This window comes from Urtica dioica, chromosome 6 (genome assembly GCF_054948205.1).
Source record: "Urtica dioica subsp. dioica isolate 48M chromosome 6, U.dioica_male_clone48M_v1_H2, whole genome shotgun sequence".
NCBI lineage: Eukaryota > Viridiplantae > Streptophyta > Magnoliopsida > Rosales > Urticaceae > Urtica > Urtica dioica.
In genome coordinates this window covers 12,449,633-12,468,089 of record NC_142761.1, presented here as the reverse complement: position 1 = coordinate 12,468,089, position 18,457 = coordinate 12,449,633, and the positions used below count along the sequence as shown (strand labels likewise).

General features: G+C 41.0%; 1 protein-coding gene across 2 annotated transcripts; it reads right to left on the bottom strand.

Moving 5' to 3' along the window:
- Positions 1-6,918: 6,918 nt before the first annotated feature.
- Positions 6,919-18,247, bottom strand: LOC149393386 (1-aminocyclopropane-1-carboxylate oxidase homolog 3-like). Of its 2 annotated transcripts, none has more exons than XM_089617086.1 (3): positions 17,680-18,247; positions 16,825-17,146; positions 6,919-7,329 (listed from the first exon to the last, which is right to left on the bottom strand). In XM_089617086.1, the coding sequence occupies exons 1-3, from the start codon at positions 18,180-18,182 to the stop codon at positions 7,075-7,077; spliced, it is 1,080 nt and encodes a 359-aa protein (XP_089473212.1). In that variant the 5' UTR covers positions 18,183-18,247; the 3' UTR covers positions 6,919-7,074. The 2 variants fall into 2 exon arrangements, with proteins under 2 accessions (XP_089473212.1, XP_089473213.1); XM_089617087.1 differs by having other exon boundaries at positions 6,919-7,271.
- Positions 18,248-18,457: the final 210 nt, after the last annotated feature.

Here is an 18,457-nt window from a genome sequence, read left to right as displayed (position 1 = left end):
CGTTCATAAGGAGTACCAGGAACCGTTTTAGACGGAACTTGGTTCAGAATGTAAACGGCTGTTTCGAGGGCATATCCCCAAAAGGAAAGAGGGAGTGATGAGTAACTCATCATTGATCTAACCATCTCCATAAGAGTTCGGTTTCTTCTCTCTGACACTCCGTTTTGTTGAGGTGTGCCAGGTGCGGTAAGCTGAGAAGCGATACCTTCTTCTTTAAGAAAGTCATCGAACTCTCCAGACATATACTCACCACCTCGATCAGATCGAAGGGTTTTGATCACTTTGCCAGTTTGCTTTTCCACTAAAGCCCTAAAGACCTTAAATACGTTAAAGGTCTCGGATTTGTGTTTGAGCAAATAGACAAACCCATATCGTGAGTAATCATCGGTGAAGGTAACGAAGTATTCGTATCCTCCACGTGCCTGTTGGCTGAGCGGACCACATACATCAGAATGTACTAGTTCCAGCAGCTCAGTGGCTCTTCGACCCTTATCGGAGAAAGGTCGCTTAGTCATTTTTCCTTCTATGCGGATTCACAAGTAGGTAGTGAACCTATTGCAGAGTCTTGGAGTGGACCGTCCCTCACAAGTCTCTTAATCCTATCTAGACTGATATGACCAAGTCTCAAGTGCCAGAGGTATGTTGATTTTGTTAGATCGGAGGATTCAGAAAGTTTGATCCTCTTTGGCTCCCTAATTAGATCATTATCTATTTCGGTGTCTAAAAGAGAAGGTTGAGTGGGATAGATGTAGAAAAGAGCATTCTTCATACATGCATCAGTGACAAAAGAATTATCAGGAAACGAAATACGAATTCGATTCTTAATGAACTTTAAACAATAATCTTGCTCACGAAGACGAGCAACGGATATTAAGTTCTTCCCAAAGGTAGGAACAAAATAAACATTATTCAAGTTTAAAGTGCGGTCTTCAAAAGACAGCGTCACGGATCCCACAGCCTTCGCGGACACCAGGCTCCCATCACCCCATTTGAAACAGAACTCGCCTTCCTCTAAGCTTTTGGTTTTCTTGAAACCATTCAAGGAACATCAAATATGGTTAGTAGCAGCGGAGTCAAGAATCCACGTTGATACATTATCAGCTACTAAGCATGCTTCGGTAACTAGTACAATACTATGTTCCTTTGCTTTGAGATAGGCAGGACAGTTCTTTTTATCGACTTTGTAAGGTCTGTTCTTAGTTCCAGAGGCGGAGGCTTTTTGCTCAGTAGCATGTGCCTCTCCTTGATTCCTCTTTCTCTTAGTGAGACCTACAGCAGTGTGAAGTCCCTTCATAAGCTTGGTAACAGTGTACACTAGCTTTTTTATGAAGTAGTTCATCTTGGAGGTATCAAGAGATGCGGGGAGAGTTTCTAAGATCATATCTATGATATTCTTCCCATCAATCTCAGATCCTAGGATTTCCATTTTATTCAGAAAACTAATGATCAGTATCATGAAGTCTCCAACAGGAGTCCTAGCCTGCATATGACAGTTCATAAACTGTCGGACTGCTTGTAGCCTTGTTTGACGCCTTTGCCCTCCAAACATCTCAAGGAGATTGTAGAGCATGTCAGCGGCAGTCTCGATGTCACGATGTTGTTCTTTCAGCATATTGTTCATAGAAGCCAAGATATAGCACCTCACAATCTCATCGGATCGAAGCCTGGCCGCTAAGAAGTCATTGTCCTCTTGAGTTGAATCATCATTCGTTAGAGGAGGACACGGGGTGGTGAGTACCCATTTGTGCTTGTTAACGGTAGGTATTATGTCGAGGTTACATTTCGAATCTACGTAGTTTTCGTTTTCGAGTTTGATCGAGGAAAGAAAGATAGAGAGATGGTTGAGAGACATATTGCCTATATAAGTTGAAACAAGTTTATGATTAGTCTTTGGTTTAGGATTTAAGTTTTATTAAGACTTTTATAAAATCCAAAGGTGTTATAAACCAAACGATAATTTACTCCCTCAAGAGAAGGCCGCAAATAATCTCCTTTTATAAGTAAATGACACATCATTAATGCTAAGCCAAGATGTCAATACATCTATTTTGACTAGCCACCTTGTAAAATGGTTTGATCACTCACATCCTTTCGCAGGGCCTCGAGGGAGGATTACTAGGGATTGAGCCTAAGTGTGCAACCAACCACTTAGTCCAAAAGATCAACTTTGAAAAACAATCCCCCAAGGGGAGGCCTTGCCATCATCGTCTCACTCTCGGACGTAGCTCATTGAGCAATGATCAGAGCAAAGCGCCCTTGAGTACTCTCATTTAAGAGAGGGCCACGAGGGTGACTCTTAGTCCGGCGACACTTGCACTTTTTATTAGTGTTGGGGATCGTGGGTTACAAACAACAAGTATAACCCTCCCACTTAGTTTTTGGAGTTGGTTCATCGACTCTTATAAGTTCGGAAACAGATTTCCTAGTTAGAGAGCGACAGAGCGGACAACTAGAAGAGAATCCTAGATCGACATGTTCAGAGTAGTATTAGTGCATAAAGGCACAAGGTACATACTCGATCTTTTCCTATTTTCTATTTCGGGAAGGTGCGTGAGGGAAGTGTGAACTTCAACTCACTCGAACACTTGAAAGTTTGAGATTACACATCTTTTTATTTTTCGGCATGTCTACAAGGAGACCTCCCACTCAAATTTTCAAGAGCATATAGATTTTGAACATATGTGATATAGATATAGTTTTGAAAACATTTTGAAAATTTATTTGATTTGGATGACAAAATATTTTTCAAGTTTGAAAGTGAAAACGTTTTTTCAAAATTCAAACTAGTTTTGTAAAAAACTCAATTTCAATTTAACTTTCAAAAATAAAAACATTTTAATCTTACACATCATGTTTATAATCATATGAAAAACATTTTTGCTCAAGAAAATTTTCTCATTAGAGTTCTATAACTCATGGTAGTGGGGTTTGAAAATCCGGATTTCTAAAAAACTGGAGTTTCAGACAGCCGCGCACCTCGGAGTAAAATCGCCATATCTGGCGGCTCCGATGTCCTTTTGAGCTGAAACCGGTGGCATTGGACAGAGGACAGACACAGCTTTAATTTGAGTCAAGAATTATTAAATTTCGATTTCTGAGCAGAGAGTTATGCCACTTTTAATGCGGGTTTACTCCAGCTCGAAGAAAAAGAAATAATTAAAGCTTGGTCCTTTTTAGGTGCGAAAAAGAATCGAGTGTAACGGAACGTTTTATGAAGGTTGTTAAAGCTTTTATTTGTGTTTTATTAGCAAGGTAATAACAAGGCATAAAAGAAATAACAACAAGCATAAAACGATTCAAGTAAAAATAAGAAACTAGTAAGACAAGAAAACTAGTCACAAAATTTTACTCGAAATTTCTCAAACCTTTAAAACACGTTTTTCAATATAAAAAAATTAAAAACTTTTAGAACTGATTCTAATGTGTTTTAAAAACATCTCAAACTCATAGAAAATCAACATGGTTTTTAATTTAAAGGCAAAAGCAATAAATTAAAAAAAAAACTAAGATAACAATTCTAACTTGTCACAAAATTAGTAAACTTTCGAAAACGATTTTCAAGCTCATAATTTTAAATACATGTACATGCTAATCTTTGACCATAGCTCTGATACAATTTGTTGGAATCGATCTAGTGTTTAAGAAAAAGTTTAACGCTTCGTGAAGCGGCGGAATTTTAAAAATTTTCTTTTACAAGTAAAAACGGTTTTTTACTAACCTAGACAAAAGAGCAAGTACATGTAATTAAAAACTAATATGAGCTAAGAAGTTTACTAACCTTTCTTGAAGCTTGAACTTTGAAGAAGCTTTTGGAAAGTTTGCAACGCTCGTCTCCCCTCGCAGCACGTCTCTCTTTCTTTCCTCGCCAACTCGAGCAACCACAAAAGTTTATATCACATGAATCACTCGAGAATAAAGGAATTAGTGAGTGGGCACTTTTAAACACGACGACTCGAGAACAAGTCTCAAAGTCGAAGAGCTAAAACCACTAGGTCAAATGAGGACATACGTGCCAAAAAAAAAAAAAAAACTAGAGAGAGAGAGAGGAGAAATCGGCCACAAGGTCTAGAGAGAGAGAGTCTCTCAATCTCTTAAACTTGGATGAATGAAATGTGAGGAAATGAGGCTCCTATTTATAGGAGAGGTCTCACCTTCAATAAGGTAGTTTCCTCTTCTATAGAATATCACATATTCATGAGCCAATTTCCTCTTTTCCCTATTGAGACACTCGGCCAAACAAGGGCTTCTAGAAGCCTTGATTTGTTTCCAATTTTGTTCATGGCTTGCCTTTTTCTCAACTTGGCCGATTCCCTTATGCATCCTTATGCAAATTTGTTTCCTCTTTTTCTTTTGGCAAGTATCTAAATACATTTATGCACAAAATAAACTCTCCTATTTCTCTATAGGGTAGGCGCCCAACATGTCTCTAGAAGGAGCTTCTAGAAGCTTCTTCATTTATTCATGAGAACATGAAAAAGGCCCATTAAGAATTTTCAATAAAACTCTTATGAAATGAAATTAATTCACGAGGCCCAATGATCAAGTCATGGCCGAGTGACATTAAGTCATCAAATGAACTTGTCAAAAAATTCATTTCATCCTTTGTCTCAAAAGACAAAAATACCCTTTTAACTATTTTCGTTCTTGTTTTGACTTAGCTTCCAGTTTAACTATTCATATCGATGTGATTCGTGACAGTGACCTCATGGACCCAAATGAACAAAGCTTGAGCTAAACATTTGGACTCAAAAGTTCACAAACCTTTTCCAAGTTTAGTTTAATGCCAACTGACTCCACTAAAGAGTTGACACTGAAAATCTCTCGGTTCAAATGAATTTATTTTCTACTCAAGAATTCAACCTAATTATGATGAGCGGATCCACTGAATATTATCTATGTTTACCCTTCATGAATGTCATCAGCTAGTCGGGATTTACTGAATTACCATTTTACCCTTCTAGCTGTTATTTCCTCAACTCCTTTGTCGCTTGTGAATAAGTTAGAAACAATGTATTGACGAGGAGCTAACAAGTCACATTGTTTCATCCAAAAGAGGCAGGACTCAATTTGGACATTGGCCAGTTCATTTATTCACACTCCAAGGAACAAAGCATGAGGTGACATACATTGCATTTCAGCAATCTTGTACATGAATTCCATATCTATGAGAACTTCACAAAGTTACTCATGACATACTCACAACTTAGTACTTCACCAATAGGCCCTGTTCGGAATCACATAGTGAGTCCCAACTCTGACTTTCTCAAATGAGAATACTAAGGTGTGAAATGGCATGTCTCATTTCAGGATTAAGGTGAGCATGATGCAATTCATACATAGTGACTTCGAGACATAAGAGGTTAAATGGTTTGTTCTTATCTTGTCTCTAGAAGTGCACTGGTCAATTCAGTACCTTCGGAAGATACCTAGAAGAACTATAGAGTCTCCAACTCTCAATGCCTCATAACCAGACATCATAGATTCTTCTAACAATCGTACTGAAGTCAATAGTCCTTTGACCCTAAGATTGCGAATATATGGTTTTAAGCAAACTACGAAGAGTTTGTTCATGCAAATCTACATTTGTCTCTTCGTAAGTTGTTAAGTTTGTTTATGGACTAAAAGACTAAGGTTTTATCATAAAGCTTCAAACAAGGAAGATTGAATGAACGTTTCAACTTTATTAATGAATGAATAGGCAATTACAAGCAAGAGTCTTCGTAAGACTATATTACATCAAATGTACACAAATATACACTACTACTCTTCTTGTGGGCACCATTGACAACATGGAGATGGAGGGGGTGGAGACGATCGAGGTACCTACGGTGGTGGTGACTATGGCGGAGGCTTCTCTAGCGGTGGTGGTGGTGGTGGTGGTGAGGGCGGACGTGGAGGCTTCTACAGTGGTGGTGGTGGTGGCGGTGGATACGTACCAAGTGATGAAGACTATACTATTTCCACCCGACTCTTTTTGACACAAGTTATCCGGGCGACCACGACGGAGGAATGAACGATGCCATGTCATTTACGTCTAGCAATGACGTTGATGATTTGTCGACCAACTTCGGATCGGTGGTAATTACTCCTCAAGATACGGGGTACTCGTACCAGTACTATGAAGACTTTTCCTCTTACCACAACAATGACTATTGTCCATCACCACAACCCATCATTACCCCAGTCCGACCGCAACAAGGTTACCCCGCATACTCTTTCTCTACAGGTATGACGCAATGGGAATACGACTACCATTTGGAGATGTACCAAATATCATACGCTCATTTTTTGAGTTGGTACGATTATTGTATGACCGTTAGTCGAGAGATATTACCGAAGTAGTCATTTTTTCGGTTGTTTTCTTTGAACATTTGGAAAGTTTTAAGACTTTAAGCTATTTTCAATAGGTTTTTGGTTCAAATTAATTATGTAATAAAGATTTTATAAATTATTTTTTTTTTTAGTTTATGGTATGTAATATGTATGACATTTTATAAAAAAAAAATTCACTGGGTACCCCTTCGATAAGTCCGGTATTTGCCGATAAACCACATCGGTAACGGTAAGTTCATCGGTACGGTTTACCCTTGGTTTCACTGGATACCCCGGCAAAAGGGCATCTTCCGGGAACCTATCAAAATATGAGTCCCGATACGGTATCGATAACGGCATTCGATTCCTTGTCTAAGACTATTCTAGAAATAAAAAGATCATTTTTTTTATAATAAAGACAGAGAAAACAGCATCCCATAAGATTTACATTTGAGATTTCACGGATTTAATGTCTCAGTATTTTATGGGAAGATAAAATTTCAAATATAATCAGAGCTAAATTTCGAGTTTGTTTTTTCTTCATATTTTTCATTTTACTTTGAAAAAAAAAAAAAAAAAACACATCCTTTATATCATTTATGCCATTCAAATCAATTACTATTACGTGGCAATATTGTTTCAGAGATTCTATTCCACATCCAAATTTTTATTTCGAAATCTCAAATCTGGAATTGAGACAGCAAAACAAACAAAGTACTAAATATCTATTATCCAGGATTTTGTTTTTGTGCTTAGTCAACTTTATAGCTTAAAATGATCCAAAGCTGATGATTTTCCACCCAAGCCTTTTTCCATGAAATGGCTACAAAATTCTTTCACCGTGGTTTCCTTGTACTTTGGAGGATTATTTTCCGATAGCAATTCCTTGATTGGTCCATAATGTCTAGTTGGTGGTGAGAAATCAGTACCGAAAAAGCTCGCAACCGATACCCTTGGACCTTCACGAGTAATTAGTACTCTGTGTTCAGAGCTTTTGAATGCGTCGTTCGATATAAGCTGAAAAATCGTAGTATACTCAGATACAGATCCCGTTTTACCTATAAAGTCTTTGACCTAACTATTTAGTATTTGTATTTGATCCCTTTAATTTATTTTTTTAATAATAAAATTTAAAAGCAATCCTGTTTTTTTCTTTACTAGTAGCTCTTGATTATATATATATATATATATATATATATATATATATTGTTACAAAAACTAGAAATCTAATACACCTATGAAATATAGTTGCAAATTACATTAAAAATTCTAAAAATATTGCTTTAAACTCTTTTTAAATTGGAGTATTTAGCGATTTATAAATTTTTAGCTAACCTTTTTACCTTACAAATTATTTTTGACAATTGGCACCCCTGAATTCGAATATTGATCCGCCTATTTATATATGAATAATCTATTTATAAGCTATTTATAAATTACCATCTGTTGACCTGTAAAACTAGTACAACAATATCTTACGAAAATACACAGACTCCGAGTAAGTAAACTCCGAGTACAAATGTGGTTTAAGCAAGACTTTCTCTTTATACCGACGAATCTAATATAAGAGAGCAGTGTTTACAAGAGGTCCTAAGTAGAAAAAGATAAGAAAAGTATTCAAAAGTGCCCTCGTTGGAGAATCTTCGTAAGTTCCTATTTATACTCGTCTGGGGTTGCTTCCTTCTTCACATGGTCGTAAGTTCTGACGGTTATTCTGGGGAACGTGGGGTGATCAATCCCACGTTCTAGACGGTTTTTGGGTAACTGCCGCTTCCCTCTTGCTGAGGTGCACGGTTATCACTCTTTGTATGATTTCTGAACCGTCAAGGTGTGCGTTTAAGTATTTGAAACATGTTTTCTTTTGGTTTGACTAGTCTTTGACGTCTTTGACCCACGTTCTTCTCTTCTCTTCGAAGTTCTGATCGGTAGGTTTTGTTCTTGACTTATGAACGGTTCGTTCTTTTTCAATGGACAGCCCTTGGGTCTATTCTACCTTAGCTCGGTGCTGGATTCTTCTTACTGCTCGGGAGTCTCACTAGCCTACTCGGTGCCTGACTAATTTATCCCGTAACAGCAGCCCTCAAGTTTCTTAGTATTTTTAGCAAAAATGGTAAGGAACTATTTCGGTTTAATTGATGGTCGTGTTTATTTTTGCTTGTTCGTCTCAGAATGACCCGAGTAAAGTTCTATATTCCTTTCTTTTTCACAGGGTATCGTACGACGTCGTTTGTCTTTGGTAATGTTGAATCATCGCGTCGTTTCGCTTCGACGGTCAGATTCGTTTGGCTTCTTGGACAAGCTTAATCCTAGCTGTTCATGTGGTCTTTATATAAGGTCTTTTCCGAAATTTTGACTTCATTTTGCATTTCTTCCCGAATTTCGCTCTTGGTGTGTTCTCGGTTTGGTCTGCCTTATTCGGACTGTGCTCCCAGTTCTCTTGTTTTTGTTCAGATCTTCCGACCTTCAAACTTGTGGGTAAGGTTTCTTTATCATTAATCCGATATATATCTTTTCGTTTTAAGGTCGTTACTCGGTGATCTGTTCTTTCCTTCATTTCTCATATTCGGACCCTCCGGACTTTAGGGATCATAGTTTCTCAACTTCCTTAGGGACATGGGAGAACTTGCGCGTCCTGACTTGAATTTCGACCCCCGTGTTGTTCGGCGATCGGAGCCCGACCCCGATAATGTTATCTTGTTGGATGGGACCACGTTCCCTTTCCTCAGGAGTCGAGTTTGGTATCATGTCCCAGAGATCGGATGGGACCGTCCCGTAATCGCTTATGAGGAATCATGCGTGTATCTCAGTCCCGAGTCCGAGGGGGTTGATAACGAGGCAAGGGTTTTTGACTCGTCTTCCCTGTCGTGTAGGGATACCATGGTTTTGGAGATATCATCCTCGTCCGCTTCTTCGAGGGGAAGCGAGTCAGAGTCCCGAGAGACGATGAGCCCTTCTATTTCGCAAGAGCATTCTCAAAGCGCTCCAGGTCCGAGCGGGAGGACTTTTGGGGTAGATCTTCCGGAGGAGGAAGATGAGGCCCTAGTGTTTAAACGCAAAGAAGGCCAATTTTCGGCTAGAATTTGGACTTCTCGGGTTACCGAGAAATATATACAAGACTTGAGGGAGGAGTTTGAGATCGCGCATGGGATTGTCATCTCGGCCCCTTCAGAAGATGAGAGGGCTGATCAGCCCCCTGCCGGGAAGATTGCCTTCAACAAGGCTACCTTGAATGTGATTGAAGGATTGTCGATGCATCCTCTCATATCTCAGTTCGTCTCCGACCTGGGGTGTTCTCCTACTCAGCTCGTCCCCAATGTATATAAGATTTTTGTTGGGATGGCTGTGTTGTGGGCGAAAGTTTATGGTCGTCCCGTCACTTTAGAGGATTTCTCTCAGTACTATTCGCTCAAGTCGGCTCCGAGGTAGCACGGTTATTATTATGCTCGGGCCCATGATGATAAGTCTAGAGTTGTTACTCGTCTTCCTTCCAGTCAAAAAAATTGGAAGGATTATTTCTTTTGGACTGAGGGGGACGTTTTCTACGAGAGATGCCCCATAGAAGCTTCGTTCTCGGAACTGGGTGTGATTCTGGTTTAAACTTCTCGTCTGATAAGTGGGATCAGAATTCTTATCTGGTTTCCTTACATTTTCTATTTTTGGTTCCAGGTTCCCTTCCGCAGTATTCCGAGGACGAGAGGCCACTTCACTCCGAGATATTCGACATATCGGAGGCTGATCGGTCGACATTGGTGTTGTCGGACCCGGATTTACTTGACCAATATTATTATTACCCCTAATCGAGTGAGTACTTTATTTATTTCTCACCAAATCATATGCGTTCCAGTCTCTTATTATTCTTGCTTTTTTTCTTCTTAACAGAGATCGCACAGATGGCGAAGAAAAGAGCCGCTCCCGACCAGGTCCCCCAAAACCCGAAGCGTACTAAGGCCTCCAAGGCTTCTTCTGCAGGTAAACGGGCGGCTCCGTCTACTTCGAAGAATTCCGATCACCCTATCTCTTCTACGGGGAAGAGCCTAATTGAACCTTCCTATGCTCCCGATCACCTGACTTCGCTTGTCTCTTTTCTTCATGAACGTCTACCCGCCGAGAAGGTCCAGGCCGTCCTAGGGTCTGAGCCGCTAGAGAGGCTTACTCAAGTCACCGACTCTGTGGTTTCGGTATGTTATCATTTTTATTTACCTAGTCGGCACCTTTTTCCTTTCCTTGTGCTTTCACGTATATTTTGGAGCTGACTATTTGTTGGTGTGATTTTCACAGAGCTTTGTCAGTGTGGTCGGCCTCGTTGGCTAACTGGGATCCGAGCTCAGCTCTTTGAGGCAGCGGAATGATCGTTTTCTCAAGGAGAGGGATGCGGCCAGGGATGCACGGCGAAGATCCGGTCAGAGCTTGGGCGGAAATTCCAAGCAGATCTCGAGGCTGCTCGTTTAACAGCGGTGGAAGAGTACAAAGCTTCCGAGGACTATCGCAACATGCGCGATGATCTTTATACCGCTGGGTTAAACGAAGCCGTTCAGATCCTCGGCCCGAAGAATCCTACTCTGGATACTACGGATCTTGATGAAGATTCGGAGTCAAGAGCTAGCGACGATTTGGATGGAGGAGGCGACCAGGAGTAGCGTTTTATTTTCTTTTTGTTATGTAATTTTTTGTAACCCGTTTGGGTTTTGAACAGCTGATCCGTAGTCGGATCCTTTTAATATGTAATTTTTTGTAACCTGTTTAGGTTTTGAACAGTTGATCCGTAGTCGGAGTTAATTTATCTGAGTTTTCTGAACTTGGCAAAATAAATTATAACTAACTAGAAAGTATTTCTGAATTTTGGCAAAATAAAGTATAACTAAGGAGAAAGTATTTTTAAAACAACCGGTTTTAAGTTTTCTAAAGAATAAAACATTTTTAAAAGTTTGTTTGCCAATTATCCTGCCGCCTAGTTTATTTTGCCGTGAATGTGTTAAAACCGTGTCTCAAGCACCGAGTAGAATAAATAGTAAACAAGGGATAATTACTTTTGAAAATCACAAGTATATGCGACCAAGCCGCTTTTGAAATCGTAAATACAATAAATGCGACCAAGCCGCTTTTTGAAATTGTAAATACAATAAATGAGACCAAGCCGCTTTTTGAATGTTTAAAATGGAAATACTTAAACGTAGAATCGCCGCAGGTACTCGGCATTCCAGGGGTTTTCTCCATATCACCGCTCAACTGTTGTAATCGGTATGCCCCGTTTCCGAAGTCTTCTCGGATGATGTAGAGTCCTTCCCAGTTTGCGTTGAAGGCTCCCTCCTGGTGGATTTTGGTGTGGAGAAAAACTCTTCTGAGGACTTTGTCACCGACTTTGAAAGATCTTGGTCGGACTTTCCTGTTGAAATACCGAGTAACTTTTTGTTGGTTAGCGAGATTTCTTAATCTGGCTTTTTCTCTTTTTTCTTCTAGCAAGTCTAGACTAATTTTTAAAATATCGTTGTTTACCTCTGTTGAGTAGTTTTCTCTTCTCACTGTTGATATCATGACATCGGTCGGGATGACCGCGTCGGAACCGTATGCGAGGGAGAAAGGCGTTTCGCCAGTTGCAGAGTGCTCGGTGGTTCTGTATGACCAGAGGACTTGTTGGAGCATATCCACCCACTCTGATTTATGTTCGCCTAACTTCGTTTTTAGGCCATGTTTTATTGTTTTGTTGACGGCCTCCACCAATCCGTTGGACTGTTGTCTGATTGGAGTAGAAAAAACCTTTTAATGCCATATTTTTCACAAAAACTCTTGAAGGAATCGCAGTCAAATTGAGTTTCGTGGTCGGATACAATTTTGACTGGTATCCCAAACCGAGTAATGATATTTTTCCATACAAATTTCTCAATTGCATGAGCGGTTATTTTATTCAAGGGCTCGACTTCAACCCATTTTGAAAAATAATCGATGGCTACAATCGCGTACCTGCATCCACCTCGGGTTATGTTGGCATGAGTGGATTAAGAGGAAGCTTCGGGATGTTAGAGAACTTCTGGCACTTGACACATTTTTGTGTCATGTGCCGAGCGTCGGCTTTCAGTGTTGGCCAGTAGAGTCCTTGCCGGATGATTTTCTGTGCCAACGCTTCGCATCCGATGTGACTTCCGCATATCCCTTCATGGATCTCTTTGAGAGTGTATTCAGCTTCGTCTTCGTCTAGACATTTGAGGAGAGCCTGAGAAAATCCTCTTTTGTAGAGATTTTGACCTTCTAAGAAATACCGAGCAGCTCTGAATTTCAAGCTTCTAGCCTCATTTTTATCATTGGGCAGAGCTCCGTGCTGCAAGTACTCTCTTATCGAAGTTTGTCATGACTTTCGTTGATCGACTTGAAGCACATGGGGAGCCTGCTCAATGCTAGGTTGCCCAATCTTGATGACTGGGATTAACTCCGAGTCGGATCCTTGTGTGGCAAACTTCGCTAATGCATCAGCCTCTTCGTTCATGGCTCTGGGGACTTGGGTGATTTCGCAAAGTTCGAATTCGTTCGCCAGGTTTCTGGCTTTCTCGGCATATAACGACATCTTTTCGCCTTTTGCCTGAAATTCAAATTTCATTTGATTAACAATTAACTGAGAATCCGAATATACTTTGAGCTTTTTTATTTCTAAATCTTTTGCTATTTGTAGCCCATGTATCATAGCTTCGTACTCAGCTTCATTGTTTGAAGCATTGAAATCGAATTTTAAAGCAAATTTTACCTTGTCTCCTTCAGGACTGGATAGCGCAATCCCGACTCCGGACCCCTTTTCGTTGGCTGCTCCATCTACGTACATGTCCCAAACTGGGAAATCAATTGGTCTGTACGTGAATTCTGCAATGAAGTCAGCTACTGCATGTCCTTTGATTGCTGGTCGGGGGCTGAAGCGTATATCATATTGTGTCAGCTCGATCGACCATTTCATTAGTCTTCCGGACACATCGGGTTTTTGCAGCACCTGGCATAGCGGGAAATTGATAAGGACTGTAATCGGATGCGCGAGGAAATAGTGTTTCAGCTTCCGAGAAGCGGTGATGAGGGCGAAGCCTAGCTTTTCGAGCTCCGGGTATCTTCCTTCCGCCTCGTTGAGACGTCGCGAAGTATAATAAACCGGGACCTGGTGTTTTCCCTCATTCTTAATTAACGCTGAACTTACTGCATGCTCCGATACGGCTAAGTAAATTTTCAGGGGCTCTCCTTCCTGTACTTTTCTTAAAGTAGGAGGCCATGCCAAGTGTTCCTTTAGAGACTCGAAACTCTCATTGCATTGCTTGGTCCACTCAAATTCCTTGGAGCCTCTGAGCGCATTAAAGAAGTGAATACTTCGATCGGTTGATCTTGAAATAAAATGGCTTAATGCAGCTATGCACCCTGTCAATTTTTGCATTTCTTTTACGTTCCGCGGTGGTGTCATGTTCCATAAGGCTGTGATCTTCTCTGGATTTACTTCGATGCCTCGTTCATGAACGATGAAACCTAAGAATTTACCTGATTCAAGATATTTTCCAACTCTGAGTTTCTTTTCAGGTTGTTTCGGATTCAGAGTGATCTCCTCGACTTCGTCTCCTGGGCCAATTTCTTCTCGACTCGGAAGGCGTGGGTCGAAGTCTGAGTCAATCATCATAACTTTGTGGACATCTTTGTCCTGACTCTCTTTGAGATAATTCGCATAACAGCTTCTCGCGATAGCCTGAGTTCCGACTACTTCGCCTACCCCGTGCTCGGTAGGAAACTTCATCTTCAAATATTCCACAGAAGCGATGGCCCCGAGAGACTGCAAAGTTGGCCTGCCAATGATCGCGTTGAACGAAGATTTTCCTGGAACTACCACCCATGTTGTGTTAGTGGTTTTATTTCTCGGGCTCTCTCCTACAGTTAGTGGGAGTGGGACTACTCCCTTGGGCTGGATTGAGTCTCCTGTGAAACCATAGAGATTTTCAGGAGAAGGAGCTAATGCGTCATGCTTAAGACCCATTTTGTTGAATGTGTCTTCATAGAGCACGTCGACAGCACTCCCAGTGTACACCAATATCCGGTGTACATTCCTGTTTCCGATAAGAGCTGATACCGAGCATCTTCTGTTGTAAAGGTGATCGGCTCCGAGCTAGGTTTGGCTATCTTGTTAGGCCTTTGTTCGGCTGTAAACAAGATTTGTCGGGGTCCCGCGTAGGCCTCTCTTACATTGCTCTTTTGAGCGCTCCTTGAAGTTCCTACCACATGTGGTCCTCCGACTATGAGCGAGATTTCAGCATACGCCTCACCTTTTTGTTCCTCTTGATCCCCGTGCTCGGCCTTGAATTTCTTCAACGCTCCTCTTCGGATCGAAGCTTCTATAGCCTCTTTGAGGTTGAAACGGTCAGCAGTGCGGTGACCGATGTCCGCGTGGAAAGCACAATATTTTGTTTTATCTCTCTTTGAGATATCTTTCTTGATCGGCCTTGGCTTAGGGAAATCTTCTTTGTCCTGTGTAAGACTAAATATCTCCTCTATCGGGGTATTGAGTTTATGATATTTATCAAACTTACTGGAAAAAGGTTTCAGAGGTCCTGCTCCAGACCGGCTCTTCTTTGCTGGGCGGTTATCCTCAGAATGTCGCTCCCTGTGCTCTTCTCGGTAACTCTTTGGTGGCTTTGCTTTTCTTGCCGCCAACCTTGCTTCCTCCGCGTTGATATATTTCTGAGCTCTCTTCAGGAAATCGTTGTAGTCCTTTGGACTAGTCTTCTGAAGTGACCACCAGAACTCTGATTCGGTTCGGACGCCGGAGGAGATCCCGAAGAGCTTAAAATCCTCATTCAGATCGTCAACCTGAAGAGCTTGCTCCGAGTAGCGATTAATAAAATCTTTCAATGATTCGTCATGGGCTTGTCTCACCGCTAGGAGCCTTTCTTTGGGGGTTTTCCCCGAGCTGGAGCCGACAAACTGTTCCATGAATTTTCTGGATAACTGCTTCCAGGATCCTATGGAGTTTGGCTTTAGTTTTCTATACCACTTTTTGGCTGAGCCAGTTAGAGTGATAGAGAACGCTCTGAACATAACTTCTGGTCCTGCCCCTTACAACAGCATCCAAGAAGAAAAAGTGTCTAGATGGTCTCCCGGGTCGGTCTTTCCATCGTATACTGGGATGCTTGGCATCTTGAAACGATCAGGCAACGGGTGTTCTAACACGCGTGCTGTGAAAGGGGAGACAGCTTCTCCAACTTTCGGGATAGACTCCTTCTGAACTAGGGCCACCTCTTCGATTCGACGCTCCAATCTTCTAAAATTTGTTTTGTTGGTGCTCGCGCTGTCTTCAGTTTCCGAGCTTCCCATGCTATTTCTGAAAGTGTTTGAATGACCTTTATCCAAAGTAGGCTGGTACCGATCAGGAATCTTTTCCTGACTGGACTGCTCCTTCTCGGATTCAGAGTCATCTTCCACCCTCTCATATCGATCTTTAGCATGTTTCCGAGGTTTCTTAACCTACGGATCCTGCTCAACGGGTTCTTTCCCTGATCGGTGCGAGGGTTCTTCGTCTGGGATCACTACTGCACTTCGCAGTGTGACTTTCCTTGTCTGCAACCTCCTCTTAAATTCTTTATTACTCGCCTCTAGAACTGAAAGATGCTCTTGCATCTGCCTGAACTGTTCTTCGAGGCTAGGTTCCGGAAGAAGCTCAACTATTTCTTCCAAGGTGAGAGGCATGGTGCGGTTATGGTGCTCTATCTCCGTTTCCTGGTTGGAGACAGCGTTCACGGGTGCGGACAAGCTAGCCATATTCTTCAGCGTGTCCCCCTCCTTCTAGCTCCAACTGTTGACCTGTAAAACTAGTACAACAATATCTTACGAAAATACACAGACTCCGAGTAAGTGAACTCCGAGTACAAAGGTGGTTTAAGCAAGACTTTCTCTTTATACCGACGAATCTAATATAAGAGAGCAGTGTTTACAAGAGGTCCTAAGTAGAAAAAGATAAGAAAATCAAAAGTGCCCTCGTTTGAGAATCTTCGTAAGTTCCTATATATACTCGTCTGGGGTTGCTTCCTTCTTCATATGGTCGTGGGTTCTGACGGTTATTCTGGGGAACGTGGGGTGATCAATCCCACGTTCTAGACGGTTTTTGGGTAACTGCCGCTTCCCTCTTGCTGAGGTGGACGGTTATCACTCTTTGTATGATTTCTGAACCGTCAAGGTGTGCGTTTAAGTATTTGAAACATGTTTTCTTTTGGTTTGACTAGTCTTTGACCCACGTTCTTCTCTTCTCTTCGAAGTTCTTATCGGTAGGTTTCGTTCTTGACTTATGAACGGTTCGTTCCTTTTCAATGGACAGCCCTTGGGTCTATTCTACCTTAGCTCGATGCTAGATTCTTCTTACTGCTCGGGAGTCTGACTAGCCTACTCGGTGCCTGACTAATTTATCCCGTAACACCATCTAATAACCTCAACATGACTATTTTAATTTCTTTATACTTAACTTTGGTTGACTTCAAAAGAGCATGCGAAAATAAATTTAAAGGGACTAACTTGCAAGAGATCTCCGATGTTGACGATTAGAGCCCCGGGCTGAGGAGCAACGCCGATCCATTTGTCGTCGCAAAGAATTTGGAGACCACCGATGTGATCTTGCAAGAGGATTGTGAGAAAATCATTGTCAGCGTGCTTGGTTCCTCCCACAGTTAATTCTGGCTGTGGACATGCTGGATAATAATGGCAATTAAGTAATAAATCCTCAGCGCACTCGATTTTTTTCAAGTAATTTGGGTCTAGTCCCAAAGCCTCGGACAACAATTCGAACACAAAGATTCCAACTTTTGTTATTTTCTCCGAGTACTCTAAAATGATATCCCTGCCATCAATTTGTGAATAGATTAGCGTCTCCAAATAAAAAAAATAAAAATAAAACACAAAAACCCAAGTACTCATCAATTTGTTTTGTCAAGTGTTAACTTGGCTCAGTAAAACCTAGAAAATTAGTTTTGTAGCGGTTAATAGATATTAGCTAGTGTATTCTTTTTAACCTAATTTTACAAATGTCTATAATTTTCTATTTTTGGAGAAATTTTGCAGAAATAAAAGTAACATAAAAAAACATTATATGGGTTTAACCAAATGCTACTTATGTCGAGTCATTACCAAATGAATCTAGTTTGGTTTAAAAAGAATTGCCTTATACATTCCAACACTACATCCACAATTTATAGAAACACACAAAAAAATAATTTTTTTTTTTTTTTTTTTTGAATTATGCGATCTTAGAAATAAATCTGAGTTCGATATAAACTAAAGAATCTTTGTTTTCATGTATTAATAAATCTTGCTTCCGAAATTGAAAATAAAAGACACGGACTAAACATGATATTAATGTATTAATAATAAAACCTGAAAACCGATGGCAGATCCTGAGGATTTGGGGGATTAGGAGCCATAAGACAACAAACAGTGTCTCTCCAGTTGGTCGAAACTCCCGTGTAGAGATCGAAATTGCTGTTGTACTTCACTCGCTTCGACAGATCGCGCGTGTAAAACTCTTTCTTCGCCCCCGTGTCTTGCTCGTGAAATCGGCGGGTCCCACGAATCATCTCCTCAAGAACGCTCTCTTCGATTCCGTGGTTGACTATTTGGAAGAAACCCCATTTCTGCGACGCCTCTCTGACCTTCACGACTATGTCGTTTCTCTGCTCTCCCAGGTCTATGACCGGGACACGTGTCGTCGCCTTGGGATCTCCCGAGGCCGGGATGAGTGGATCGGAGTCGTCGAATTTGTGATGGAAAATGCGTGGGATCTCCGTGACACCGGCGTCGACGAGTCCTTTCACGCCGGCTTTTGTTTCGTCGAAAGCTTTTAGTTCGCTTAGTTTGTCGTATTCCCCGCTGTTTGCCATTTTTTTTTTTTTCAAAACTCCTTGTCTCCTTCACTTACGAACCGCATGCCAATTAATTAGAGTTAATGGTGAGATAAAATACTCAAGATTTTAGTTTAGTATCACTTATATACTTTATTTTCTACAGTAAAAATATTAATTTTGAATATCATTGGGTTTATCCATATCATAGATAATAAAAGTCTACAGTACTTAAAGCTGTCATCTAGAGTCTGCCACGTTGCACTCTTTTGCCCTCTTCTTTGCGCGACACGTGACTAAATTGACATAATCTC